Consider the following 27,803-nt stretch of genomic DNA (forward strand, 5'->3'; position numbering starts at 1 on the left):
ATGGCATGAATTTCCCTGCCATCCCGTCTCGATCATTCTGTCTCAAGAGTCGGCACCTGCCATCTCTACTTCGTATTCCGTCGGTAAGCTCGCCTACAGCATCTCCCATCTCTCGTCGCGCCATGGGTTCCGTGGACACCTCTCTGCACCCCCATACATCGGGCCGCGCTGCTCGCTTCGCAGAAGCACACTCCTCCCCAAATCCATTGATCCTCTACGGCGGCTGGTTCTGCCCTTTCGTCCAGCGCAGCTGGATTACCCTGCACGAAAAGAACATCCCGCACCAATATTTCGAGATCAACCCCTATCACAAAGGTCCCGAATTTCTGAAACTAAACCCTCGTGGTCTGGTCCCTACACTCGCCGTTCCTGTTGACAAGGAGGGCAAGGAGCAAAAGCCCCTGTACGAGAGTCTTGTGATTTGCGAGTACTTGGACGAAGTATACAACGACCCTTCGAAAAACGGACCTGATCTGCTGCCCAGAGAAGACGCCTACTTGCGTGCAAGATGCCGGATTTGGATCGATCATATATCAACAAGAATCATTCCTGCGTTCTACCGGTTCATGCAACATTCAGACTCGAAATCATATACTCTTGATGAAGCGCGGGCGGAGTTCCTTACCCATATCAAGACGTTCATCAAAGAATGCGACCCTCAAGGCCCATTCTTTTTGGGCGAGAGATTCAGTCTGGTGGACATTATGCTCGCGCCCTGGCTGTGCAGGATGTTTCTTTTCGATGTATACAAGGGCGGAATTGGTGTGCCCGAGGAAGGGAAAGCAGGCGATGACGAAGGAGTGTGGCAGAGATGGAGGAAATGGGCCAAAGCAGTGGGAGAACGGGAGAGCGTGTTGGATACCTTGAGTGAGAGGGATCAATACGTCGAGGCCTACCGGAGGTATGCGGAGGATACCACACAGAGCGAGGTTGCAAAGGCCACGAGGTCAGGGAGAGGATTGCCATAGAGCGGAGGAGCTGGTCGGGATGGTACTGGAATAAATGGCCTGTCGCTTTTTTTCGGTCCCTGAACTTCCAGACCAGAGATCCAGTTCTTGTCCGTTGTTTCGTATCTAAATTCTTCTCATATGCAAATGGAGCCCAACTCCTCCCGAGTTCCATGCATGAGTGTCTTCAAAGCCTGCTCCGAGATCGTCCACCACAGTGTAATCACCACACGATCCTGTTCCCGTTCTACCTCTTGCCCTCGCCCCTCAGATCTCCTCCAAGCCCATAGCCTCGAATCTTCTCCCATTCAACCTTCTGCCTCGTGACGGGCAACTGCCGCCGCAGGGCCTTGAAGCTGGTCTCGTTCATGCCGACGATCGTTCTGTTCACCTCTTCCTGGTACTGTTTCTCAATGGCCGCGATCTTCCTCACGACGCTGTCACCGCTGCCTCCGCCGTCGACCGTCACATTCGAGAAGTTCTTGCTGGTCGACAGCGCGACGTTGCCGTCTTCGTAGTAGTGCACGTCGACCTTGATGCTGCCGGACAGGGTGTTGGAGGACGGGTTGTAGAGCACGGCAGTTCTCCACCGGCCACTGAGGAAATTCTTGGGCGAGGATTTCAACGAGGATATCAGGATGGCGACCTGGGAATCGTCGGGCGTGGCACACACGGTAAACGCCGAGGGCGAGGACGTCGGGGGGTAATGTTCGGCGAAGTGGCTAGAGAGGTGTTTTACGATTGACGACACGAGGTCGCTGTGCTTGGTGTCGTGGGTGTAGGACTGTGGTGCGGAGGGCTTGGAGGTTGCGTGGTCGAAGGAGAAGGACGTCGAAGATTGCGTGTCGTAGTATTGGCCGGAGGAGAGTTTGTTGTAGGAGGATATGAGGACCTGTCAAGCCAGGCTCGCTGTCAGCGGGACGTTGCGGCCAAATTTCTCAAAGGTGGAGGGGCCTTTTTCTCGCGGCAATGTGAAAAGAAAGACAGCATTGTTGCAGGAAAGCAGGAATCGTACATAATCGCTCGCCCCAGGTAGCTTCACAGCCACCATCTGCTCTTCATTGTACTTCTCAAATGCGGGCTTCAGCTTCGCGATCAGCGCCGGGTCGTCGTCAGAGGTGAGGGCTTTGATGTCTTTGATCACATCTTGGAGTTCCCCAGAGGGCGCACCCTCAATGAACGAGGAGGTGATGTCTACCGTCGAGCCCATAACCAGTGAAGGAGAGGGGGATGCTTAGAGGACAGAATTGTTAGGATGGAGGAGTTTCCGCTACGTTTGTAACAATGTGGAATGTTAGCCTGGTGGAGGGGCCAGCTTTGAGAGGGTCGTGCCGCAGCGCGAACAAACTCGGTGTGTCAGACACCAGCAGGGAATCTTATCGAGGGCGTAGCCAGGTAGCCCACCAGCACTGATGGCGCTATAATATCAGAGAAGCTACAGTACCTATTTTTGAATCTCTAAGTTTGTAAGGTCAAAATATGTCATTGTTTCGAGTACATTAAGAAACAAAACCAAGGCAAACTGCACTCGAGTGTCATGGTGCAGTGCCCAAGATGAAAGGTCACTGCATTCCATCCAGTCCAATCCATGCTACTCCGCGCCATACGCCTCGCTTACCAGAGATCAACCTGCGAACAGGGACACTCGATGAAGCCTAATCAATGCTCATGCTCATGATGCCTTCATTCGTCTCAGTCATGCCTTGCAGGCCAATCTTCTTCGTTCCATTATGACTGCTCCCGCTATTGCTGCGATCTCCATGGCCATGTCCGGACCCCTTTGGTGGCAATTTGGACCACGCCTTGTCGTTTGTGAGAACAGGGCTTTGCGGCAGGATAGGACTGCTCTGGACGCTCATGCCGGGGGAGACCGCTCGGCGTTTGGTGTATGATGGATCAAAGTCTTCCTCGCGGCGTCGCTTGTTGTTGACTCGTCGGGCGACATCTCCTGCGGTAGGTGGGTTGGAGGCCAAGGGAGTGGTCGACCTTGATCTGGATCGGTTGAAATGCTTTAGGGCAGGATTGTCAAGTGAGGAGCCAGGAGTATCCATCATGTCGTCGCTGATGGCCGAAGAGCTTTGGCGCGGTCGTAAAGTTGGCGGAGGAGTGCGATAGCGCTCGTCGAATGCGTTCCAAAACCCAATTCCCGCGGAGTTCCTCTCAGCCTGGCGACTGAAGCTATCAGGAGGAAGTAAACCTTTGTTGTCCATTATCATATCTTCGATCGACTCCTCTATGGGTTCGGCTGTAAAATTGTTGTTCTGATGGGCGGGAATTGTCGGAGACTTAGGCTGTGAGACGGTCGGCTCATTCTCATGGACTTGGCGAATGACTTCTGCCTCACGTCGTGCTTCACTTTCGATCGGAGCGGCCTCTTCCAACAGCTGAGCACGAATTCGGGCGAATCCCTTTGTCTTGGGAAGTAAATTGCCTCTGCGTGTGACAGCTCTGCGAATGACCTTCCTGGGGTCCTCGCCATTTGCACCATCCATGTCTGAAAGAGAGTGGCCGGTGTTTCCTCTGGTGGTGTTATTGTCTTCGCTATCTGACAGATGCAAATCGTTGGTGCCCAGACTTAAACTTTCACGCCGAGACTGGACTTGTTGTTTGGTTAGCCCCGTTCCAAAGTAACTACCGCCTGCGTTCTCAACGCTTTTCAGAATGCCAGGTGACAAAGGTCCCGGTGAGGGTTTGGAGCTGTTCATGCTCACACTGCTGGAGCTGTGTTGGCTTTTGCCCTTCCGCGTACGGGCTCTCCTGAAACTCATCAAGCTCGGCTGGAAACTCATGAGACTTGCTTGTGCTGGCGATGGTTGATTGTTCATCCATTCCATACCAGGGCTGTTCACCCAGCCTGGCATCGGCCCCCGGTTCAACCTTGACGCCGCAGGTGTGCTCAGTATAGCCTCATCCATTTCACGATCGATGGCCATATCGTCCGAAGAAGTATCAGACTCAGAATCGGAATCAGAGCCCATCATATTCACAGAGCTGACAGAGCTTGACAGGTTTGTTCTGTCGTTTGACAAGGACCACAACGCGTTAGATTGATTGCTTGGTGAGTCAAGCACGGTATTCCCGAGACTTCTCCTTTGAGGAATTTGTATCCCTCTCCCGGTGATGGGCGATGCATCTGGAGACGCTTCTGCCAGCGTAGAATGGTGTAAATTTGTGCATGCCCTTGTATAATCCAGGCCCCGTGATCTTCTTGGGAGCATGGAAGAGGGCGAACCATAGACATAGGACGAATCTAGTTTCGGTGATAACGGAATTCGTGGGATGGTGGGACCTGTGCTTGTTCCAACAGAGTCTTTTGATGGCATGTGCAGGGAAAGGCCTCGAGTATGGTTTGGGGGGCGAGCGGGAGTGCTGGGAATTGGAATCGCAGAGTCATCCTTGGAGATTCGTCGCAGAGGTTCTCGAAAGGCTGGCGAGGGAGAGAGAACGGGCTTGGGGGCGTCAGAGAGAGACCGTGGTTTGGGGGAGCCCTTGGTAGAGGTTCTGGAACTCCGGGGAGTGCGTTCGCCTTCGCTCTGTTCAATCTGTTGCGTGAGGTTCGACTTGGTCGGAGAGAGACCAAGCCCTATAGGCATGGTATGGATGCTGGTAGTCGACATTGTATTGGCGATGGTACGCGCTACCGAAACATCACGATCGTGTAAAGATGAACCATGTTGCGCGAGATAGACAAGTATTTCACATTTTCCAACGAGCACAAGACGGACAACAGATGCAGGCGGCCCTTTTGTCGAGTAGGGACCTCAGTCGCGCGTAGACGGCGGCTATGTTTGACTGCGATTCTCCTTGAACCTCAAAACTGCGTTGGAAAAAGGACCGGGGATTGGATCAGGATGCAGCAGGGCCCAAAATAGGGATGATGGCGAGGCCGCCCTATACTTAACCCCGCTCACCCTAGACAATGGGCCAGGGGGAGACATGGCTATAAAAGCGGCGTTCAATCCAGCCACCAGCTAATGCACATCCCACCAGCTGCATAGTCGCTCTCTTTCACATTAAAGCAACGGTTTCTTTATCAAGGCATACCTGAATTCTTCATTCGACCAACTCTGTTAACATAGCAGTGGGTAGATTCACTCCAAAGTACCATTCCCAGAAGAACGTCGCTGGTATTGTCATCCTCTCAGCACGGAATGTAGCCCGTCGCCGCTATTAGGATTGGATCGGACAATCCCCACCAACTTGTATGCACCATAACCATCTCATGCACACGCTCCCTGAAGTCACTCCCCTTTCTCTACCGCTACGACAACTACTCACGAATCACGTCCACCTGATCGCTTCTAAGTTCTTCTTTTGGCCTTCATTTGATTTCGACGGGAACGACACGGGGAGGATAGGTCAATGGAAATACGCGCATGACGAAATCTCTGGGTCAGTCACTTGTCAATTGGCACGGGAAAAAGGCTACAAACTTCCCTTCACTGTACGAGTACTATCTTGTTTGAAGCCCAAAACGCCACGATCGTCCTGTTGCTCCCATTTCGATTATCAACTTCAACACTTTTCGTCAAGATCTGTCATGTCGAATCGTCGAGTAAAGTCTCTGGCGTTGGATGAAGACGATTACGATAGTTATGAGGACTATGATGACGGCTATGGAGATGGCGGGGATGACAACGAGCTTTCTGCAGAGGACAAGGAACAGATGCAGCAAGGCACCAGCAATGTGCGTGCAGCCTTAGGGCCAGCATTTCCTGCTACCGACAGTGAAATCCAAGAGGCGCTGTGGCACTATTACTATGACGTGGGAAAATCCGTCACGTATCTGAAAAGTACGGAATTATGCCCATTTCTTGCGCTCGGTTGAAAACTCACTGTGCTAGACAAACACAGGCCCACCCCTGTCGCTACAAAAAAGCAGACGGAGGGCTCAAAGAGTAAGCCTGTTCTTCTATGTTCCTCACCTGCATCACTTTCGCGTCGTGGTGGTCATGATGGCTTGGGACCGTGCGGTTTCGAAAAGGATGCTGATAAGCACCAAGATCACGCCACCATCGCCGTTTGCTCCAACTCATTTTCTGTGGCGGACTTCTTCAGAGATAGCCCATGGTTGCAAATTCCTGAATATCGAAGGGCAGAGATCATCATCACTCCACTCTGTCCCCGCTTCGGCCTTCTAGGTGGTGCGTCGAACACCGGCAAGGTGTCCAAACTGGCGGCGCTGGCTGCCAAGCGCAGGAAGAAAGAAAGTGAGAAACTTGACACTCAAACCACAGCCGATACTGGATCTCAGCAGGACTATCTCTCGAGCTTGAATAAACTTCGGATCAGTCAGTCATCAAGAGTGAGGTCCAGATCAACCGGTGCCTCTGCCTCGGCGCCAGCAGAATCACAGCTCGAGTTACAAAAGAACGATCACAGAGGTGCTCAGTCTACTCATATAGAGAGCAAGCAGACATCTCCAGGAAGGATATTGGAAAACTCGCTCGAGGTCGATCAGCATCTTCGAGCCGGTCCCTCGGCTTTTGCCAGTATCATGACCAGCCGCGACGCTGACACTTATCTTCTGTCATCGAGTGATCTTTTCTCCAGTGAAGCAAATGCTAAGTCTTTCAACTTTGCAGAGCCGAGCCCGGACGATATTGTGACTCAGGCACAGACTGGAAAAGGTCGGGGACAAGGCTGATCGACATGAAGAGGAGCTAACCTGCTCGTATGTAGCCGCGACGTCAGCCACTTCTAGAGCCAAGGATACGAGCCGAGCAAAATCAGGCTTGACTGATGGCATGCATGAGCTATCCACTCAAGATTTGCCCAAATTCAAGAGTAAAAATATCGATGTGCTTGCGGAATATCGGAAGGATAAAGGGAAAAATGCGGCAAATTTTGTAGTGATCGGTAAGCAATCCTTGCTCGATGGATTTTGGAAGTGCACTGATTTTTCAAGGCCATGTCGATGCAGGCAAAAGTACCCTCATGGGGAGGCTCCTTTTTGACTTGAAAGCGATCGATCGAAGAACCCTTGACAAATATCGACAAGAAGCGGAACGTATCGGCAAAGGTTCGTTTGCTTTTGCATGGGTTTTAGACCAAGGCTCGGAAGAAAGGGCTAGAGGCGTCACTATCGACATAGCCACCAACAAGTTTGAGACCGACAAAACCTCCTTTACTATCCTGGATGCCCCCGGCCACCGGGATTTTGTGCCGAATATGATTGCAGGAGCTAGTCAGGCAGATTTCGCAGTCCTCGTCATCGACGCCTCGACAGGAAATTTTGAGTCAGGATTGAAGGGACAGACCAAAGAACACGCTCTCCTGGTAAGATCGATTGGCGTCCAGCGGATAATAGTGGCCGTGAACAAGATGGATGTTGCAGAATGGTCCGAAGAACGATTCAACGAAATTCGCCAACAAATGGCCGCATTCTTGAGCAGCGTGGGTTTCCAGGCAAAGAATGTGACATTCGTCCCTTGCTCTGGCCTCGGAGGTGAGAACATTTTGACCAAACCTTCAGATCCGAGGTCGTCATGGTATACCGGCTCTACCTTGGTTGATGAGCTAGACAAAGCGGAGCCATCAACCCACGCACTAGACAAACCTTTGCGGATGACCATCAATGATGTTTTCAGAGGTGGCGTGCAGAATCCCCTGTCCGTGTCAGGACGATTGGACGCGGGCACCGTCCAAGTCGGGGAACAAGTGGTCATCATGCCGAGTGGTGATAAGGCCCAGATCCGGAGCTTAGAGGTCGACGAGGAACCTCGAGAGTGGGCAGTAGCTGGACAAAATGTGGTCCTCCATCTAACCGACATTGACCCCATACACCTCAAGTCAGGAGATGTTCTTTGCAGTCCCCTGTCGCCGATCCAGAACATCAGTGAATTCAAAGCAAAGATACTTGCATTCGATCACCTAACTCCAATGAGCGTTGACGTGCACAAAGGACGCCTGCATGTGCCGGGTCGAATCAGTCAGCTCGTTGGTGTCTTGGACAAATCATCTGGCTCAATGACGAAGAAGAAGCCCAAAATTGTTCAACCGGGAAGTGTTGTGCGAGTCACTGTGCACCTAGACCAGGTTGTCCCCTTGGAGCCGCCTTCAAGGATTGTGCTCAGAGCAAATGGCGAAACCGTAGGGGCGGGTCTAATCGAGTAGGCAATGCAAGCCGCCTCCAAAGTTGTTCCCAGATACGACGTCGCTAATGCATAAATTCAACTGTGCCTAGTTCTGGAGAACCTCATTCAAAACTGAAGACCAGGAAGTACGTTCAAGTTCACAAGGATTTGACAAAGCAGAACCCTGTCACCTGGGGTTGGCTGTTGCTCCCTTCCTATTCCGTCATGATCGGGGCCAAAATCGGTGGCGCATGGGATAATGTCCCGAAATCTCTGGCCTAGTGCAAATCTGAAACCGAACACTGAAATTCACGGGAGAATCGCCATCCTTTGGTCCCGCTCTGAAAGCCTTTTTATTCGCTGAGCGCTCGTGTGGATGGAGTCGAGGTTGAGCCGACCTGGCAGTTCGGTCGTTTATACCGGGGTCTTGACTACCTGAGACGTTGGCAGAGCCATGGGCTGCTTATTCTATCCTTGATTTCGCAAAACGGCAACTTATCCAGTGAACCATGTCTACCTCAAAGGAGCGGGAGGAGGCTCTCCCATTGAGTACAAAAAGAGCGTTCCTCCTACCCTCCCATGGTCTGCTTTCTTTCTCAAGGACTTCGTTTCCCTCGTCACAGGCTCTCAAAGAGTATTCCTTCGTTTTCTAAGTGGCGCCGTGCGCACGTCCATTCTTTCTCATCTATTCAGTCATTCGTTTCGTCCAGGCTTCGGATCTGAGTTTCGATAGCCGAAACCACTGAGATCTGCTGCTGCTACAGATACTGTCTCGAGTTATTCGTTCACGTTCCTGGCACGAGCTCTTTTCATCGACATGGCTGCAGCATTGATCCTTTCAGGGTTGACCCTTGCTGGAGTGGTCCAAGCCCACATTGCGGCTTTTGCGAAAGGGATGTACTGCGAGAACGGTACAGATCCTTCCAACCCGAATTTCAACTCGAACGCTCCCGTGTCGCCGTTGTACAACCTTACCCAGGACCAATGGTGGTTCCAACACGATCGAGGCTGCGATGGTGTCCCTCCTCCTCCCGGAGTCTTTCTTGAGTTACCTGCCGGCGGTTCCTTCGACGTGGATCTTGCGAACAACCAAGCATTCTCAAACCTATCCTACGGTGGCTCAAAGACTTCAGAATGGCCGGACGGTGGCTCTCACCCAGAAGACTGGAATGGTGGCGGTGTTGGTGAAGGCTGTATCCAAGATGGCGGTTATATGCACGTCCAGAACCAGAGCATGGCTCAGGGAACTGCTTTCGCTATTGCATATGAAAGCGATCTCGCCGCCATCACGTTGGAGGACTTAGTTGTGTTTACTGTGCTAGAGCACACTCCCTGGAAACGGGCAGCAACCTACCAGGTTCCAGCAGCCATGCCTGAATGCCCTGAAGGTGGATGCGTAAGTTGTCCTCGTCGTGCGTTTTGTCCTTGAGCGCATCTTTCATTCAGCTACATCAGCATGATTACAGGCTAACGCACGCTTTCCAGACTTGTGCTTGGCTCTGGGTGCCGAAGGGATGTGGTCAGCCCAACATCTATATGCAAGGCTTCAAATGCATTGTCACTGGTGCCACGTCCACAACTCCACTCGCGAAGGCTCAAGCACCCGTGATGTGTGACACGGACCCTTCCAAATGCGTTACAGGAGCAAAGCAAATGATCGTGTGGAACCAACTCACAGGAAACAACGTCGTGACAAGCGGCTCCCAGACGCCAGCCTATAATACACGTAACGGATTCACGCCAGGTCCGCAGGATGACATTTTTGAAGGCGGCCCTTCTGTACCTGAGGGACCGGCGTCCTCTATGACTTCTTCCAGTTCACTGTTCACCTCCACTACCGCGCCAGTAGGAACACAAGTACAACCCTCCTTGTGGACGACCAGCACTCCTCTCATCTCGGGCTCTGCAGTTCCATCCACAACCCTTCTCACCACAAGCTTCTCCCTGTCGCCGTGGACGACCTTGGCGACAGTGGTGAAGGCGGCCTCAACAACCGGCGACGCTGCTTCCGTTCCTGTTGCTCCGCAGTCTCCCAGCATCGTGAGCTGGGGAGTCCCTTCTGGTGAAACACCTGAAACTGTGACCGTGAGTGTGACCGTCACTGTTTCTGCCGCCGTTTCGACGCCTACAGGCTTCAAACATTACAAGGGATGCTGGGTTGAGGAAGAAGACGAGTTGAACGGCTGAGCATGGATTTTGTTTTCCTGAGAGTCCAGGGGTTGATGAAACGGGAGTACTGCCCTTGGTACAGCCACTAAGCCATGAGCGCGAGCCTTGACCTTTGTATATTTATGTTCATTTTAGTTCTTCCTCCTTATGCCCTTTTGAGGGAGACAGGAACTCCTTTTCTCGGTCCCAGAGGTACCAGTTGTTTTCTCGTGCTGGGCATTCCCTCGGCCTCGATGGTGTTTCCATGATTGCTCTGTGGCGTTCCCAGCATACCAAAGGTTCGGAACTGCCACCAGTTTCTTCAGTTCGGCTAAGGCGGATTCATGTTGGTTTGTTTCGACGTCGAACTTGCGTGCGTTGACATTGGCCATCGTGAGACCTTGCGCGCAGATTGGTGGTCATGATGCGGTCAAGGTCTCGTAATGCACTCAACATCTGCAAGGTCAAATCAAATGATCCAGTGAAGGGGTTCAGGAACGGATTCCTCCGGCCCTTCATGGGCCATGGACAACATTCCATTCCATCACCTGTGGTCTGTGCGCATCACAACGCGGTGCCAGGGATGAATTTCATGGACGCACGCAAGGTTGAAACCTCAGCATGTCTGTTTCTTACCGTTGTCGTTAGCTGTGAGCATCTTTCACGATGTCTCCGCTCCACTCATTTCTCATACTCGCGGGCGTTTTATTGCACACTTCAAACGGTTATGTTGATTTCGGATCATTGACCCTTCCCATTGAACCCATGTACCAACCAACCCCAAGACCCAACCAGCTGCCTGGTGGCATTGATCTCCGCTATGAAATTCTCCCATCGATGATCACGGCTGTGGCACCTTCAGTCACGATTGCAACCAATGGAACCCACCAAACGATGTACAGCCTTCATTATCATCACTATTTCAGCAAGACACGGCAGGGCAGAGGAGTCTTCGACAAGCGTGGAGTGTTTGCAAGCGACCCGCCCATCGCAACCTGCACCCCATGTGGCGGTGGCAGCGTTACCTCTACTCCCTCTGGCACAACTACGTCTACTGTGCCGTGCACGACCCTTACCTATCATGTGAGTCTGCTTAGGATCGTATCTTCAGGTGGTAGTACTGACGGCTCTCTTAGGGCGTGTTCGACTTCCCCCCAACCACGACAACTGCGTCTTGCTACGACACGAATTACAGTGGCGTTTTCCAATCCAGTACTGCATCGACCAGTGGCTTGCCCTGTTGTTTCACAATCCCTGCGTCATGCCGAATGAATAGCACAATGAGTGCCACCACCAGTACATCGTTCATGGCTTCGACTGGAGTCTTTAGATCGACGACCACGTCTACAACGACCACGATCAGCTCCACGATTGTAAGTTCTAGGTCTTCACTGACCATCCCAAGTAGCACCAGCGCAACTTCCTCTCAGTCTCAAGGCGCGATACTCAACAGTGGAAGCTCATCTACATCCACAAGCACCATAGTCACAATTATCAGTGGAACCACAGTGGTCATCACCACGACGTCCACTTCGACTCCGGTGTTCACACCCACTACAACAAGCATGGAAAGCTCTTCCATCGTTTCCAGTCAGCCTTATGCCTCGCCGTCACTGTCAACCTCCTCGAGCAGCGCCTCCAGCTTGTCCGTCATTGTCATTTCAAGCACGACAATTACAATCACAAACTCTGGGACTGCCATTTCAACTGGGGGAAGCGGAACATCATCTTCCTTATCTACGCTAACCATAATCACTGGCACTGCGTCGAGCGTCGCATCCACTTCGACATCAGCCTCGCTTATCACAACAACAGTGCCAAATACCATTGTAGGATGCGGGCAAGCCTCTGGTAGTGGTATCATCAGTATGTGCTTCGAATCCTTCTCACCCAGCTAGGTCTACAACTGACTCGATCACAGTTGGCACAGGCACGGTATACCTGGGAGACACGCGGATAGTTACATCAGGAACTGCAAGCGGTACGGATTTGCAAGCCTCCATCTCCAGCCTTCTTCCCCCTGTTCGTTTTAAATTGTCGGTCAAATTCTGACTGTCCCGATCCAGGCTTCGCAAGCAATGTCTATGGCTGTGGCACGATCATTGCTACGTCTGGGACGTTCACGGGATCCGCTGAAATAACGGGCTGTGCGTAGACCCCTCGATTTGACTGACCCAGGAGGAGGCTCAATAGCTGACAATGGTGCAGGTGGTTCGGGGTCCGGCACTGGGACATTGACTGGCACAGGAACCGTCTGGCCAGCATATGGAGGAGGACTGATCTCGCTGGTCACCTCGGGCACAGTCAGCGGCAGCGGCAACTTCAGCGGTTGCGGGATCTTGGTGCGTATCACACCGAATCACGCGTGACTGGATATCGTGTGCACGCACGCCTCGAAGCTAAATCTCTGATATTCTCGCAGACCGGTTCCGGCACTTTCATGGCTACCACGGGCTCACCCGTCGTGATCTCGCCCTCGACGACTCCGACTCCGACTACGACTTCCAGACCGATCAAGACAGTCAGCGTCTATTTATCCTACTGCCCGGACCCCATGGGCGCCAACGACATACTTCGGCTTGCCGGAGATTCCAACAAGACGTCCTCCTCGATGCCCAACGGCGCGGCCCAGATAGCTTCGAAAACGAACTCGCTCTATTCTTCCTCCTCCTCGAACTCGAACACGACCCTCCCCGCCAATAACTCCACTGACACCAACCCGCTGTGCCAGACGTGCCCCAACTCGGTCGGGGTCTGCTGTCCGCCGACAGTGCGCTGCGCGGCGGACGACGGCAAATGCCCGCTTTACGCTCTGGAGAACTCAGGCAACACCATAAACGGCTATCTGATTGCGCAGGTGATGAACAGCTCGGCGCCAGTGGCGGGGCGGAAGAAGGTCCGGGCGCTGGAGAAGAAGCAGCAGCAGCAGCAGCATCACAAGATCGGGTCTGCTGGGGAAGGTCAAGACGATACGGCCACGGCCAAGGGATTCGGAGGCAAGGATCTGCTAGATCTAGAGGCCGGGGTGGAGAGGCAATTGCAGCGACACAAGGAAAAGAAGAGGGCGCATAGGAAACAGTTTTAAGACCATGGACCGGGGAAAATGAGCCAGATAGTTATTTGATCATCGTGTTGGATTTTGACAGCTGGTATCGTTCCCGACCTCCTTTTTTTTCTTGTTGCATATTGAGAACTGCAAACTGGTGGTCTCCATGACTTGTGCTGCACTGCTGTAATCAGACAGCAGCAGGAGAACATCGATAGTACTGACCCTGCTTCCCCGTTCACCCTTTTTAGGGCCGTGATCTCTCTGTCTGATCTTGTTGTTATTTGCTCCCAATTTTTTGAGGCAAGAGCTCGATAAACGTACCGGAGAAGCTGCGCGTCTGTAGGATCTTATTTCTCAGGGTTGTCTGGGAAATTCATCCATGGTCCTGCTGCTCCTACCTGAGCGCTGTGTTGCCATGGGGAGGTGCCATGGTTGCTGGCTCAATCCTAGTCGACTCTCTCCAAACTGGAGCGAACGACGATCCAAGGCCTGTCACTGTTAATCGTCCGCTCGGGTAGCTCAATACAGGTCTCGAGAATGAAGTGTTGCTGTGAAATAGGCAGTTGATATCTGTCGACTCATTCCGTCCACCACGCGAGCCCGCGCAGGTCAGGCAGACCGTCGATCCTGATCCCATTCTTGTTCCAAATGACAACCACGTCCAGCCATTTCTCGAAAAGGACCTACGGTCCCATGCGTTGTGTCACTTCTTGAGCTCTTGCCCTGAGTCCGATCCGGTACGTTATTTCCACAACCAGATCGTAGTGTTTGACGAAGTCGTTGTATCGATCCATGAACGCCCGGCTGGTCGCCTCCATGGCGAATCTTGATTGGGATACCCCCAAGAGGTCATATGAGTCTCCATTCACAACGCCGTAATCTCGAGGGTCGATAAGCGATCCAAACAGTAGAAAGGGTATAAACACAAGCGGGCTCCGTGCTCGAGATAAAAATATGTAATTCTGGTACGAACACGGAGCTATTTGGGGGCTTTCACCATACGATTCGCAGATTTGGGCAAATATCGCGGTCGAGCCAACCGGTGCCCAATGTCATGCCAAACCTGCCAAAGTAGATATCATGCCCCTGGGCGATCAACTTGTAAATGCGCTGAAGGAGAGTTTGTGGGAAGCCGGGCGGAATCGGCGTGTCGGTAAGCAAATAAGATGTCACAATAACGGCGGCTGTATCGAAGACTAGTTTTGCCTCCGCGCGCACTTTGTGTAAGGTCAATAAGAGATCGAGGTAAGCCGTGGTTTAACAGATTTAACGCGGCGCAGTTGGATTGATGGAGGGAACGAGGGTGGTACGGTCGATCTCGATCTCGGGATAGAGGAATCCGTATATTTTCAGTCGAATTTCGTCAGGCAGACCAAGAAACGATTTGACTTGATGATGGTTTCGGGGCAGCGGTTGGACAGAGTTGCCGGCCATGGTGAAAAGGTGCAGTTGGGGGGGTGCTGTGATGACAGTTTTCACATGAGCTGGTAGGGAATCAAAGGGTATTTCAATCGTGTTCGAGTGTGTGAGAGGAGGGAGCGAGATCTTGTAATGTCCTAGGTCTCTTATTATCTCGTTGGAGACTTTTTTTTTAGGGAGCATCACCATGAAACAGTCATTCAAAGGCCTCTGGTCTTCGTCAAGCCCAATGATGTGGCAGGCCATGTTGGACAAGCAGCATGAGGCTCTTCAGGAATGTTGGGCTTTTCAACAACGGAGCTGCTCGATAAAAGGCTCTTCAAGACAAGAAAGTTTTAACCGATGGTTTTCACAGTTGTCAATATGCTATCTGAGAAGATCCTGGCATCCACAGAGCTCTTCAATTTCAAGGGGGCATTACGCCAGCAATTTCAGCCTCAGGCGTTAAGCAATCCTAACCTCGCCCTCGCCGACTCCGATAGTGCAGACATATCCAGTTATACACCACAGGAGGGAGAAAGTCGAGTAGATGGAACCGCTGATGGCAGTTCTTTGGTCAAGATCATCAAAAGAAGTCAGTCAGGAGATACACTGGGTGGCCCGGCGAGATGTGACTTGATCGGATAAACAGCGAGGCACACCTCAATCAAGCCGACACAGATCCGGCCTGTTGCCTTCCGGCCGTGTACTCTGAGCAGTTCTTCTGACGGAGAGATCTGGGTTGCCGTTGCAACCGCGCAGAGTTGGAATGTGCCGCTGAAATGCCTATGTGGAGTCTTTGTGAGTACATAACATTTTGATTTCGAGGCAGCATGTCAAAAGCAGGTGTACGAGTTCCGCGAGCACCATCGCTGCATCCAGCCTGGATGAACATAGGGGCCATTCAAGCGCAAGAATAGGTCGCGGCATGGAAGGGAATTTTATTCTTGACGAAAATGTCCTCAGTCGTTTGTAAATCGCCAATCACAAAAGCGAACCCCTTGCTGATTGAGGTCAGTGTTGCCTTTAGGCTCCGTGGTGAAGCAGGAGGTGATCAGCCTGGGCACAGGCACCTGGACTAGGGCGTCACGAATCGATGTAACCCTGTTATGTGGGGAGACGAAATCATACTTTCTCAAGGTAAGAGGTATCTATCCCAATTCGATGTCATTTCGGCTCACCAAAATCTGTCTCAGCGGGCAACCGAGAGTCAGGGGAAGGACATGATGCACGCAGAGTACCGCTCCATGATGGAAATCTCCTCGCACATGCCTGAGCTTGTCCCGAGACCGATAGCCTGGGACAAATTCAAGCAATCCTCTCCTGAAACCTATTTCTTCATCATGGATTTCGTCGACTTGGCCCGAAAATGGTCGAGCCTGAGGACTTCTGTCGCCTCATCGCCCAGCTTCATCAAACCAGTACATTTCCCACTGGAAAGTTTGGCTTCTTCCAAACTACCTACCACGGACCTAACCTAACCCGCAGAACATCGCCTGGGAGAGCAACTGGTGCGTCTACTTCACGAGGCTGTTGACTCAATTCTACGACCGAGAGATCGCCCAAAACGGGTCACAACCAGAGTATCAAGATGCCTATCAGAAACTTGTTTCTGATGTAGTGCCACAGCTTCTTGAACCTCTCCAAGCTGACGGCCGTGTCTTGAAGCCTTGCCTTACACATGGCGACTTGTGGGAAGAGAATGCCGGCCTCAACCTCGCTACTTGTTTACCTGTTGTGTTTGATGCCAGTGTGATGTACGCCCATAATGAAATGGAGCTCGGCATGTGGCGAGCCGACCCCATCCGTTTTGGAGAGCCGTTCTATAGTCAGTATCTGGAGCACATGCCTCCTAGCGAACCGAGCGAGCAGTTTGATGACCGCAATCGCTTGTATAGCATCAAATTCAAGATCGCCCACTGCTTGGGCTGGCCAGATTCCGCACCGAGTCACCGCCAGCTGTAAGTTTCCTGTCCGGAGAACCTCGATTTTTGGGTGCTGACGTTGCCTCAGGATCTTGAGTGACATGCGCTATTTGATCGACAAGTACTCACCACAGCAGTAGCCAGTGTCTGGTTATCGCGGATGGGTCTACAACAAAGTATCGGTGCAGAATGTTGGTGCCAACGTGGAGTTCTTTGCTTCTCAGGTTACTCGGCAAATTCTGCCTTGTTGGATATTACAAGATAATACTTTGCAAACAGCGCTCTGCAATTATCTGTTTCCAGTTAACATTCTCCGGTCAAGGAAATAGTCGAAGTGAGCTTGTACAGCACCCTAGCAAAAATATCCGTCCGCGGTCGATTCCAAAAAAGGATTGAAAAGTCCTCCTTTTGGTGTGGAATCGGTGGTGGACGGATATTTTTGCTAGGGTGCTGTATCTGTCAGAAACTCAAACTCTGACAGGAGCAGGTCTCCGCTCCAGTCCCAGACAGCGTGATCCTCGGTCTGGCGAGAAAGCTTTGGTCCTCCGATATTGGTTTCGTCTTGGCTAACACTCATGCTATTTGCTTGCCCCGCCCTCTTGTCCGTGTTCGCCTGGACGGCTGGCGCTCTTGCAACAGACTGCTCCAAGAGTTCTGGGCCTGCATCTGTACCGGAAGTGTCGTGTGGACCTAGCGTCGGAGTGAACAAATAATTATTCAAATTCAGATGAGCCGCCACTCCTCGCATGCGTTCCCAGAGATATTTGGAGTGGTGTGTGGTGTCAGCCAGGGTACGAAGAAGGTTCAGTGAGACCAAGGAACTCTGTCGCGCTTTGACCTGAGTGGCTTCCGTTATGACGATCTCCTTTCCATTGGCAGAGGGATTTCCGCGTTTTGAAGAGCCGAACGTGGTCGCGAAAAGCAGGACATCCAAAGCTGAGATGAGGAAATGGTTGAACAGGGCCTGGTGGAAGCGGAATTCCTTTTTCGAATTATCTAATCCTGTCACTATTTGCACCGTGTCTGCGGCCACGTCTACAGATGTGGTCCAGATATCTGATGGAGCCGCGTCACGGAGAGTTGAGCAGAGAAAGGCCCGGGAGATGAGGGTGCGAAGATGGTTTGCACGCAAGGAGAGGGTTGTGCGCACGAGATGGAGAGCTGCACTCGCCTCTTCACCGGCGCTACTGGTATGTTCCAAGTCGCTCGAGGTGTGTTGCGTCCATCGTTCAAGTTGGTACTGGAAAAATGCATACTTTTCTCGCCAGTTATGCAGTAGCTGAGGTCTAGTATCTCTTCTGTCACAAAAGAGATCATCAGTGGCTTGCTTCCCGATCCGTGCGTACTCGGCCATGGCTGTCAAGAAGACTGCCCCAACCTGACCACGTCATCAGTCAGCCGTTAAGAGCGGTTGGAAACGAATGGCTACAAAATTCAGGGACTTACAGGTCGGGGGAATGTTGGCTCGAGACGGAGCTCTTGAGCCGCGTTTGCCACTCCCAGCCCGTAGCTGAGCTGGCGTTCCAGGACGTAAATTGTCCAGATAGTGTTGATGGCCCACATACGAGTTGATGTATCAGGGAACGAGCGGACGAGCGCAATCTCTCGGTTCAACCCCAGCTCCAGGATGATTCGTGTGACGTTTCCCAGGAAGCGCCATCCGCGGCGCCATATTCCCCGACGGAGATAGAAAATGCTCTGGAAGAAAGGCACAAGTCAGTCTTCTTAAAGGTTGACCTCGAGGGAGGGCATCATCACCATCAATGTCATGGATACCAAATCCTTCAGGTCCATAGTATCGCTCCAGAGCATTGATTCCACCTCAGATTGGACGCTCTGGAAAAGTTTCAGCGCCATTGTGTTGTGCATGTCACCCTCTGTAAGCAGCCCTGTGGCTAAAATGAGTTTGAGAATAATCAGATCGCTCCGACATATTTCTAATGTCGGGAACTCGGGCGGCTTATGATTCGAGGAACGTGCCCGCACGTCTGCAAAACGTTCCGCTATTCGCATAATGTTGGCCGTGTCGACAATGGGATACATGAGTCCTTCCAGAAGCCCATACGATTCGATAGTTTGCATAATATGGTTGTCGTCTAGCTCTTCCAGCGGGTGGATCAAGCTCAAGGGAGAATGTATTTGGGGCAGGTGCACGTGTGATTCCGAGTTCGGAGTATCAGGCACATCGCTCTGGCTCATGTCGCTCCATTCCCCGTCGATGATCTCGCCCTGGATGATCCAGAAAGGAGACGGCGTGGATGTTGGCGACGAGGCAAGTTGTGAGGTTGGCTTTACAGACCTGTCGAACTTTTGGGGTCCAGAGTCAATCACATTTATGCAAAATAGAGAGCTCGTCTGGCTGTGGAGTAAGGGCAATGGCCTTTTATAAGGTGCCTCGAAGCCGTGTTCCCTCGAACCCAGTGGGTCAGGCAGCTTTTGAACGCCGGTCAACATTGCCATTTGTCCCGTCAGGAGGTCTAGCTTCTGGCCCTGTTGCTCAAGGAGCGCCAACAGCGACGCATGGAAGTGGTCTTCACCGTCCCTGTTGAAGTCAGTCCTTGCAGGACGCTTGACAGCTTCGAGGGTTGGTTGGGGTTGGTTGGCGTGCTCTTCCTGTCGTTCTTCCACCAAGAAACTGGGCAAATGCTGCTGTGCAATGTAGCGACACATCGATGGGTCACGCGCTGCGCAGTATGAACATGGAAGACGGCCATCACAACGAACTTTGGCGGTTTTGCATCGATTGCAGGCCTGGGTTGTGTAAGGCTCTCTCTTCCGACGGGCAGTGGCATGCTGTGTCCCCTTTTTGCCAATTCTGCCCCCAGACTTCGCGTTGACGGTAGGCTGAGAATCCGACGCAGCAGGCATGCTTTCAACTGCCCATAATGTACGTAGTCAATACAATGCTCGAAAGTGCCACAGACTCGAAGACGACGGGATAGAGAGTTGATTTGTCAGGAAGGGTGGCTCCTAGCGCGGAATCTGGGGAGTCGTGCCAAGTATCCAAGTCCGGGGGTGCGGAGGTTCTCCGTGCGGGGGGCATCTCGGCCTAGTAGCCTGGTAGCCTTGTGAGCTGTCCTGGATCCTATTCTGGTACGAGAGTGACTTGAGTCTCACTCCTACAGGCGAGTTTCTAGCACCGTTATTTGATGTGGTAGCATCCCGGGAAAGGGCGTCACAGCTGAGCATGTGTATACAACTAGGAAGACGAGATGAGATTGACCGACTGTTTTCAAAGGCACAAAATCTTCCTCATCACACCGAGCAACGTCGTGGTACAGTCCTCAACCATACTCATGCTTCTCCACGCCACAAAATTGTCGGGACGCACCAAGACACAGCCGTCTTCGTTGACTTCGCGGCGATGATACCAGTCGTTGTAGACGGCTTCATATTCCAAACCAAAGCCAACTGCAAATACTGCCACGTCCACAGCCAGGCTTTCTTTAACTTTGGCGGCAGCGTCCCTCCACATGTCTCCTCCGTGACCAATAAAGAGGGTGAATCGGCCTTTGCCGCTCAGATCTAATGTGGACACTGGCTTTTGAGGAATGCTCGTGTTCAGCCAGGCATGTGGCAGTCTCACTCCAGGGTATGTATGTGGCTCGTAATATAAGACCGGATCTGAAGGTGGCTTTGGAGGCTCTCCTGCGCCGTCAAGGAAGATGGCAGACGATTCATATCGCTGTCCCATGTCGGATCCTTGTGCCAGGAACTCGTGACACGTGTAATCAATCGAGTTGATAAGTTGCTGGCGGCGACTTCGGCCACGTTCGGATACCTCATCCAGAATGGCCAATTGTTGCTTCCGTTCTTGCAAAGAAGGATTGAGAAACCCAAGGGATTCAAAGATAGGTATATGTTCCCTCAGAGAAGAATTCGCCCTAGAATCGAAGCCGTTAGTCGCGGACGTCTCTACATTGCCAAAAGGGTCGAGGAGCCTACCGGGCAACCACACCAGCTCCTACTGGTGCGCGCTCGACGGTGTAACTATCCAGCAGGGATCGTCCCGCGACTCCTGTCGTGCGTCAATGAGCCAGCCGAGTATCTGGGGGGTAAAACATACCCTTTTCGACCAGAGCAATCTTCCACGCCAGGTTGGCAGCATCTTGGATGCAGGTGTTTGATCCAAGTCCATTCATTGGAGGATGCCGATGCACTGCGTCCCCAAGGCAAAATCTGTCCAACTCAGTAATGTTCTGCAGGTGACAAAGGGTATGACTCTTACACCTGTCCTTTGCTATAGCATTCCGCCACAGTCTCGTTGATAATCCACTTGTCTATTCTGAGGATGTCGACGGGTATCGACGCATCACCTATCACGGATTTGACTTGGTCCTCGACCTGCTTTTTCTCTGGCATGAAATCTGCCGCACAAGTTGGCTTGTACATCATGATCACCAGCCATTCATACCACGGCTTGACCATTCTCACGATTGACCACCCGGCAAAGTCAGGCTGCTCGACGTCAGGCTGGATGACATAGTGTAGATTCCCAACTCGCGATTTCATGATGTCCGATAGATCAGCTCGAAGCAAAACATTCAGGGCGATCCCTTGGCTCGGTTTGATGGACATTGGTAATCCAAGCAGTTGGACGACGATGCTTTTGGCACCATCGGCGCCATAAAGATACTTGCATCTGATTTTCTGTGTTGTGCCGTAGATCCGATCTTCGACTTCAGCAAGGACCGAGTCTGGTGCCGAAGTATCAAATCGAGTCAGTCGAGTGCCAAACCGACACGGGAAACCGTGTTGAGTGGCGTATCTGAGAAGTATTGGCTCTGCGAGGGTCTGAGGGAACTCCAGATGCGTGCAAGGACTGTGCAATTCGAAATCGCCCTATATGAAGCCATGCCCCGGTCAATGATCTTCACACACACATACCTCTAATGAAAGTTCAGATACTCATAACGCACCCCTCGCTTGGGACCACTGCCCCATGAACTGATCCGACCGAATTCCCTCCCTGCCATGGTGCTGCACCAACGTGTCAGCCCCTTCTCGGGGCCGGCGTGGCCAAGTTTCAGGAACTCGTTTTCCATATCCATGTCCAAGTCGCGGATGCATTCTTTGGATATTCCCAAAGACACGGTTTTAGAAAACGGAGTTCTGCATTAAACAGATGGCCAGCTTACCCATAGCAGGTTGATTGATGATATGAGCTCGAGGCGTATTCGCTGAAGATGGAGCAGAGCTTATGATCAACCCTTTGAATCCTATCATCCAAAACCTGTCGGTTAGATGATCCAGACTGTGAATCTAGGGCTCAATTGGGCCAAAACGTTGAGAAACTCACCATATTTGCCCAGAAAACAAGCCAGTGATGCCCCAGCAGGACCTGCTCCAACAATTAAGTGGTCAACCTCCAATATATCGGCGCTCATTCTGCGATGTTCACGGGTTGGTATGTCTGTCATAGTCTTTCGGTATGCTTGCAACTGAACGTATGAGCAACCTCAGAGGACGATAACCAAGCTTTAATCTTCAGAAAAACATCGAACAGCGGACATATGGCCATTTGCCAGAACCCAAGATGTTGGCAATGCTGTCGAGCAGCCTCAGGTCATTCTTGTCTCCAGGTTGTCTCGATGCTGACAGCTCCGGGTCTTGGTTCGGGAAAACCCCGACTTTCATCCACCTGTTGGCAGTTCCGTACTCAAGGTGTAAGGGGGCTATTTTCAATGTTGGTCGTCGAGCGCAGTGTACCTCGCACTCAGTACAGTTCACTCACCTTCTCCACATACTCGGGCGTCCCACTTCGAATTCGGAATCTTCCGAACTGGTGTTATATGTTCCGATTACCAATTAAGTGCCGAGGAAGATGGTCTTGGTTGTCGGCATGTTTCCGCCCGGATTACCAAGTCGCCAACCCATGATGCCCAGAGCCTCACCAGCTGTGACCACACCGAAGACTACGGGCAGTACTGATCAAAGAAGAGAAAAAGTAAATCCCACATATGCGGGCCATATATGAACTTGTAGGACTTCCACAACCTTGTCACCGAAAAGGTCTCAGGTGCCAGCAACTTTTGTTAAGCCACCAGATCTGCTCCTCCCCCGAACCCCTAATCATGTCGCCAAATACTGCAGATAGCCTCATTGCCGCGGTTGCGGAACGACGATCGGTCTACAAGCTCTCCGGTGAAAGCACCATCTCCAAGAAAAGGCTCGAGGAGATCGTCCAGAAAGTCCTCCTAGCTACTCCGTCAGCCTTCAACACCCAAAGCACCCGCATCATTGTCTTGCTGGGAGACGAACACCGAAAACTATGGGACATCGTCCGTGGCGCCGTGAAACCCCTCGTCGCAGCGGAACAGGCACAGGCAACCGAAGCCAAAATTGCTGGATTCCAGGGAGCTTACGGCACGATCCTCTTTTTCGAGGACCCGAGGCCCTTCGAACCTCTGCAAGCGTTCAAGATGTATGCCGATAAGTTTGCAGGCTGGCGGGAACAGACTAATGGCATGCACCAATTGCTGGTCTGGACGGCGCTGGAAGCAGAGGGGTTGGGAGCAAATGTGCAACACTATAATCCCATCATCGACGAGAAGGTGCAGGAGACGTGGGCCGAGAAAATCCCCCCTCAGTGGCAACTGCTGTCGCAGATGGTCATCGGGAAGCCAGTAGGAGACCTGCCGTCAGCGAAGGAAAAGAAGCCTCTTGAGGAGAGATTGGCCATTATCGGATGAGGCTGAGGAGAGGCGCATTAAATATCTTATGGTTTGTGCATTCAAGTTGGAGAACGGCAGAAATAGAAGAAAGGTTAGAAAACAGCTCACCTCGAAGCGGCAGTAAATAGTATGGATCATCTACAAAATGATAGATACTGGGGGAACGTGTTCCCTGTCGTTGAAAGCACCATTCCACAGGTACCACGAACCTGGTTTCGATATGGATGGCGAAGTTGGGACAGCCTTACACAGACAGACATATACACGTAGATATATCCACGAAGCGGCGGTCTACTCGTGGGAACGACAGATCACCCCCAGCTGGTGACCGATATCATCACCCTCATGAAGAGGCGACCGTCAACTGCAGCCATCTAATTGTCCAGAACGCGTGGTCCAGCGCAAAAGGGCTCGTTCGGAGTCTGAGAAGCGGCTACTACCACATTCCAGGTGTTAATTCAGCGAGGTAGTGACAAAAATCCTGGTACAGGACTCTTTCATGTCTCATAATTGGGGTACGGCGTGATGATGATCCGTCGTCTTGCGCAATTCTATCTAATCTTGACGCACCAGTCCGGCCCCAGACCCATCATACATGGTTCTTCTCCCTTCCATAACCTCAATCCATTCAGGAGTGCTCGTGGCTTTCTCTGCATATTCTTTCAAGGCATCTGGAATGATGCTGCCTCGTCCGACATCCTGTAGTCTTGCTATCATAACAACAAGATGCGCATCAAGAGCCGTGGGCCTCGGCTGTCCAAACATCCAAGGCCCAGCTTCAGGCTCAAGGTACGATGCTACCTCTTCCAGGTATGCAACGGCCTTGTTCACTTCGCTGTGAATTTTCTCGGGGTGGAGTGCATCGACCTTGTCCCTTTTCAGACTGGTAGACCACTTGTGATTAGCCTAGAGTATCAGGGATGACCGACAGTCGCAACGCCAAAATGACACTGAGACTGGGTAACGATGAAATACTTACATCATCAGCTTATACTCCAACGCTTTGCGATACTCTTCACTGATGTCGTTTCTGGCCAACCTTTTGAGTGCGACGTCCGCGAAGCCAGAAGCGAGCTTCGGGCTCTTTAGGAAAGAGAGGGTGAAGAAGTTAAGATCATGCATCTGCTTCAGGGATTTCTCGATGGTTTCGGCATGAGCTTTTGGAAGAAGAGCAGGATAACGTTCCGAAACGTAAGCGCTGATAGCAGTCGTCTGAGCAAGTGGAAAGGAGAAAGCGACAGGGCTTCCGAGCACCGGTACCTGGTGGAGTTAGAGAGATGGGTCAGCACTCTCCGCTGATAACACTTCTTCTAGCTCTGCTCTTCACCTCATCCGAGACGTACCTGGCCGTTCGGGTTCACCTTCAGCAAATAGTCCTCACTGAATTGCTCTTCACTGAAGATATCGACGTTGTGTTCCGTCACATCCATTTTGACGGCGGGACTGGCGGGATCACCGCGAATGCGCATCAGGTAACGCATCATAATCGAGCAGATGGAATAGTAATTGTGGTACAAGGTATAGGGTGTCCCATTGGGAGAGCCATTCGTATCCCGAGCCATGTCGTGTGTTCGCCAACGTAACTATCAAACTTTCGTATGCTTGGTGACCGAGACAAATATCGGCTCCAGCATGGCTACTGAAGGTATAAATGGTCTGACGAGGACTACAGGGGCAGAGGGCGGAATCCTTGCTGCGTTGGTATGAGCAATGTATCGTGTAAGTCACGTTGGTAATTGCACAACCTCACTTGTCGATATATCAAATTATAAATATGTTAAATGTGGTTCCGAAACAGACGGAACATTGTCTGGTCATTCCCGCCAATGCTTTCTGCCCCTTATGGTGTAGCCTTGTCGTCACCCCACGGGGTTTCGGGACTAGGGGGGAAAGTCTTCTTCGTGCCTCTCTCTCCCTTCTCCAACCTTATGTTTTACGACGCCTTCGTGTTCCGTTACCGAACACCCCCCCTCCGATTTATTATTAAGCTGGTGCTACCGAAATCTCGGAGAGGGACATGCATGGCGAGGAGGGGTTCGACCTTCCAGCGAGATGGCTACATCAAGGCGACCCTGAGAGGACGGAGCTGGAAACTGAAGTTCGGCTTGGATTGCGAAGTGCGGAAAAGCAGTGCGTAGAGCTGTTCGTTAAAAGGGCATCATATTGAAAAGTTGAGGGCCTTTGATTGTGCAGTCAGCGACTAATACTCCACACCGCTGTCTCTCTCGAGCGTTCCTCTGACAATCACTGGAACCATGTTTGAGTCAGCACTATCTGGAAATGGGTCTGCAAAGCTCATGCAGACCCTTTGGGCAATCCCTTTGGCTTGGAAACTGACATTGCCATTACTGTCTCTCGTCTTCTACGTATGACCATCCAGGTTCCACCGATCGTATCTTTTGCTAACGAGGGTTGAACAAGATTTTGGCCCTGATCGTGTACCGCCTTTATTTCCACCCGCTGGCCAAATACCCGGGGCCTTTGCTAGCCAGAATCACTAACTGGTATGCCGTGTACCATGCCTACAAAGGAGACAGACATCTAGATATGTACTATGCACATCAGAAATATGGTGAGCAGCCCAGGAAAGCTTTCGGTCGAGATCTTCTGCTTTCAAAGTTGACCCTGTCAGGCAAATTTGTACGGCTTGCTCCCAATCTGGTCACGGTCAATGATGCCGGGGCCATAAAGGGTACGTGTGTCGAGGTGCAGCATTCAGAATCATTCCCACAAGGGCGAATGCTCATTGACACTGTCATAGAAATATACGGGGTCAACCAGAATGTCATCAAGTCCGTCTTTTACCAACCGGCCATTGAGCATTCGGGGATCGAAAGCACATTCAATGCCCGTGATCGACAGCTCCATGCACGTAAACGACGTGTCCTGGCCCCAGCATTCACTGACCCCGCGCTGGCGACGATGGAGGACTACATGCAATTCCACATCCGCCGAATGTTCCATGCAGCCTCTGGAGAGGAAACTTTCCAGAGCGAGGCGCAATGTTGGACGGCCGACATGGGTAGATGGAGCAACTATCTGACCTTCGATGTCATGGCAGATCTAGTATTTGGGAAAGACTTCGGTATGCTTGCCGGGGATGAAAGCAGAGAACTCCCAGAGATTATCGATGGGGCCGTGCACCGTGAACTGATTGTATGAACCACATTATTCCCAAAAGATATCAGGTTAACCTTCATCGTCCTAGGCCGGCTCGAGTCCCTTTGTCAATAGATGGGGACTGGACAAGATTTTCTTTCCCGACATCGTCAAACGAGGGTCAGAACTGATCAAATACGCAAAGAAGCAGGCTGAAGACAGGCTCAAGGCCGATCCAAATCGCAGGGACTTCTTTTGGTATCTGAGCAACGCCAAAGAAAAGGATGGCCGCCAATCCTATTCCGATCCGCGAGAGATCTTCTCGGAGGCAAGGACATTGATTATTGGAGGTACGACACGCAAGAGGGTAGCGAGAGTAAGTGTAAAAGAAAAGACATGCTGACTATGTCTCTCCTTGTGGAAATAGGCTCGGATACCACTGCCACCCAACTTGCGGCCAACTTCTTCTACATCACTCAGAATCCCAAGACACTAGCAAAGCTCACCGCTGAGGTGCGGTCCACCTTCCCCAATGCCGATGCTATTCGACTAGGACCTGCTCTGGACTCGTGTCGATACCTGCACGCCGTGGTCAATGAGACTCTTCGCATTAGCCCCAGCCTGCCGGGAATCTTGCCTCGCGAGGTCCTGCCTGGCGGCCTCGACGTCTGCGGTGAACATTTCCCTCAAGGTGTCGACCTAGCCGTCCCTATTTACACTATCCACCACCATGCCACGATTTATCCTTGCCCGCACAAACACATCCCGGAGCGCTGGCTGCCCGGAGAGACGAGCGAGGAAGCCGTCAAGCAGTGCCACGAAGCGCTGACTCCATTCTCGTACGGAAGTAGAATGTGCATTGGATGGCGGCTGGCGCTGATGGAGCTGCGTCTCACCCTTGCCCGTGCGGTCTGGATGTTCGAATTGGAGTATCTGGGAGGCGGACGGGAAGACCGTTTGCTGGGCCCTGATTCGGACGCACTTGAGTACCAGCTCCTTGATCATATGGCAGCAGGACGAAATGGACCGATCATCCGCTTCAGGAAGAGAGAGGTGCTCTAGGCCCGAAACCAGCAGGAGAGCTGGGAGGTGATTGAGGGGGAATGGAAGCATATATAGCTCAGTTCGGGAACTCCAACGTCAAGGGAGGATTCAGGCACAATTTCTAACCCCCATAGGTGTATTCACTGCATCACAAGGGATAGTGGTGGTATGTACGAGGGCAGGCACCAAAAGCATTGTCCACGCTAAATTGTAGGTGTTTGACTAGTAACTTCGCCATCCTATTATAATAAGACTAGACTTCCTTTCCCTAGCCGATATACTAGGGGAATGGAAACATTCTAGTACGGCTGGATGCAACTTGCTCATCAATCACACCGCAGTCATGTCTGCGCTGGCAACAACGGTAGTCCCTCAAGATGGCAGCGATATAAAGGAAGGTTTGTCTCTTGCTTCTTGCGGTCAATCCCGTACGTTTTCCATGC

General features: G+C 51.9%; 13 protein-coding genes across 13 annotated transcripts; 7 read left to right on the forward strand and 6 right to left on the reverse strand.

Moving 5' to 3' along the window:
- Positions 1-122: 122 nt before the first annotated feature.
- Positions 123-968, forward strand: AYL99_11284 (hypothetical protein; the record flags this gene model as incomplete). Its single annotated transcript, XM_018842790.1, has 1 exon — positions 123-968. The coding sequence occupies one exon, from the start codon at positions 123-125 to the stop codon at positions 966-968; it is 846 nt and encodes a 281-aa protein (XP_018688203.1).
- Positions 969-1,194: 226 nt separating this feature from the next.
- Positions 1,195-2,157, reverse strand: AYL99_11285 (hypothetical protein; the record flags this gene model as incomplete). The annotated part of the gene is made up of 2 exons (XM_018842791.1): positions 1,195-1,839; positions 1,963-2,157. The coding sequence occupies 2 exons, from the start codon at positions 2,155-2,157 to the stop codon at positions 1,195-1,197; spliced, it is 840 nt and encodes a 279-aa protein (XP_018688204.1).
- Positions 2,158-2,602: 445 nt separating this feature from the next.
- AYL99_11286 (hypothetical protein) lies at positions 2,603-4,564 on the reverse strand (the record flags this gene model as incomplete). Its single annotated transcript, XM_018842792.1, has 1 exon — positions 2,603-4,564. The coding sequence occupies one exon, from the start codon at positions 4,562-4,564 to the stop codon at positions 2,603-2,605; it is 1,962 nt and encodes a 653-aa protein (XP_018688205.1).
- Positions 4,565-5,487: 923 nt separating this feature from the next.
- Positions 5,488-8,063, forward strand: AYL99_11287 (translation elongation factor Tu; the record flags this gene model as incomplete). Its single annotated transcript, XM_018842793.1, has 5 exons — positions 5,488-5,740; positions 5,792-5,845; positions 5,951-6,577; positions 6,630-6,806; positions 6,856-8,063. 5 exons carry the CDS (start codon positions 5,488-5,490, stop codon positions 8,061-8,063), a joined length of 2,319 nt encoding a protein of 772 aa, XP_018688206.1.
- A 777-nt stretch (positions 8,064-8,840) lies between these two features.
- Positions 8,841-10,210, forward strand: AYL99_11288 (hypothetical protein; the record flags this gene model as incomplete). The annotated part of the gene is made up of 2 exons (XM_018842794.1): positions 8,841-9,419; positions 9,509-10,210. 2 exons carry the CDS (start codon positions 8,841-8,843, stop codon positions 10,208-10,210), a joined length of 1,281 nt encoding a protein of 426 aa, XP_018688207.1.
- Positions 10,211-10,837: 627 nt separating this feature from the next.
- On the forward strand, positions 10,838-13,256 carry AYL99_11289 (hypothetical protein; the record flags this gene model as incomplete). The annotated part of the gene is made up of 7 exons (XM_018842795.1): positions 10,838-11,254; positions 11,308-11,544; positions 11,580-12,000; positions 12,093-12,152; positions 12,238-12,318; positions 12,380-12,513; positions 12,594-13,256. 7 exons carry the CDS (start codon positions 10,838-10,840, stop codon positions 13,254-13,256), a joined length of 2,013 nt encoding a protein of 670 aa, XP_018688208.1.
- Positions 13,257-14,213: 957 nt separating this feature from the next.
- AYL99_11290 (hypothetical protein) lies at positions 14,214-14,654 on the reverse strand (the record flags this gene model as incomplete). Its single annotated transcript, XM_018842796.1, has 2 exons — positions 14,214-14,437; positions 14,531-14,654. 2 exons carry the CDS (start codon positions 14,652-14,654, stop codon positions 14,214-14,216), a joined length of 348 nt encoding a protein of 115 aa, XP_018688209.1.
- A 348-nt stretch (positions 14,655-15,002) lies between these two features.
- AYL99_11291 (hypothetical protein) lies at positions 15,003-16,683 on the forward strand (the record flags this gene model as incomplete). The annotated part of the gene is made up of 5 exons (XM_018842797.1): positions 15,003-15,213; positions 15,637-15,758; positions 15,815-16,039; positions 16,107-16,579; positions 16,632-16,683. 5 exons carry the CDS (start codon positions 15,003-15,005, stop codon positions 16,681-16,683), a joined length of 1,083 nt encoding a protein of 360 aa, XP_018688210.1.
- Positions 16,684-16,985: 302 nt separating this feature from the next.
- On the reverse strand, positions 16,986-19,411 carry AYL99_11292 (hypothetical protein; the record flags this gene model as incomplete). The annotated part of the gene is made up of 3 exons (XM_018842798.1): positions 16,986-17,921; positions 17,990-18,241; positions 18,302-19,411. 3 exons carry the CDS (start codon positions 19,409-19,411, stop codon positions 16,986-16,988), a joined length of 2,298 nt encoding a protein of 765 aa, XP_018688211.1.
- A 364-nt stretch (positions 19,412-19,775) lies between these two features.
- On the reverse strand, positions 19,776-21,519 carry AYL99_11293 (hypothetical protein; the record flags this gene model as incomplete). Its single annotated transcript, XM_018842799.1, has 5 exons — positions 19,776-20,427; positions 20,489-20,561; positions 20,610-20,722; positions 20,772-21,385; positions 21,463-21,519. 5 exons carry the CDS (start codon positions 21,517-21,519, stop codon positions 19,776-19,778), a joined length of 1,509 nt encoding a protein of 502 aa, XP_018688212.1.
- A 1,098-nt stretch (positions 21,520-22,617) lies between these two features.
- Positions 22,618-23,235, forward strand: AYL99_11294 (hypothetical protein; the record flags this gene model as incomplete). The annotated part of the gene is made up of 1 exon (XM_018842800.1): positions 22,618-23,235. The coding sequence occupies one exon, from the start codon at positions 22,618-22,620 to the stop codon at positions 23,233-23,235; it is 618 nt and encodes a 205-aa protein (XP_018688213.1).
- Positions 23,236-23,772: 537 nt separating this feature from the next.
- AYL99_11295 (hypothetical protein) lies at positions 23,773-24,779 on the reverse strand (the record flags this gene model as incomplete). Its single annotated transcript, XM_018842801.1, has 3 exons — positions 23,773-24,100; positions 24,197-24,477; positions 24,561-24,779. The coding sequence occupies 3 exons, from the start codon at positions 24,777-24,779 to the stop codon at positions 23,773-23,775; spliced, it is 828 nt and encodes a 275-aa protein (XP_018688214.1).
- A 693-nt stretch (positions 24,780-25,472) lies between these two features.
- On the forward strand, positions 25,473-27,378 carry AYL99_11296 (hypothetical protein; the record flags this gene model as incomplete). Its single annotated transcript, XM_018842802.1, has 6 exons — positions 25,473-25,583; positions 25,639-25,789; positions 25,850-25,909; positions 25,979-26,373; positions 26,426-26,666; positions 26,744-27,378. The coding sequence occupies 6 exons, from the start codon at positions 25,473-25,475 to the stop codon at positions 27,376-27,378; spliced, it is 1,593 nt and encodes a 530-aa protein (XP_018688215.1).
- Between the last annotated feature and the right edge of the window lie 425 nt (positions 27,379-27,803).

This window comes from Fonsecaea erecta (assembly GCF_001651985.1).
Source record: "Fonsecaea erecta strain CBS 125763 chromosome Unknown Scaff13, whole genome shotgun sequence".
Lineage (NCBI taxonomy): Eukaryota > Fungi > Ascomycota > Eurotiomycetes > Chaetothyriales > Herpotrichiellaceae > Fonsecaea > Fonsecaea erecta.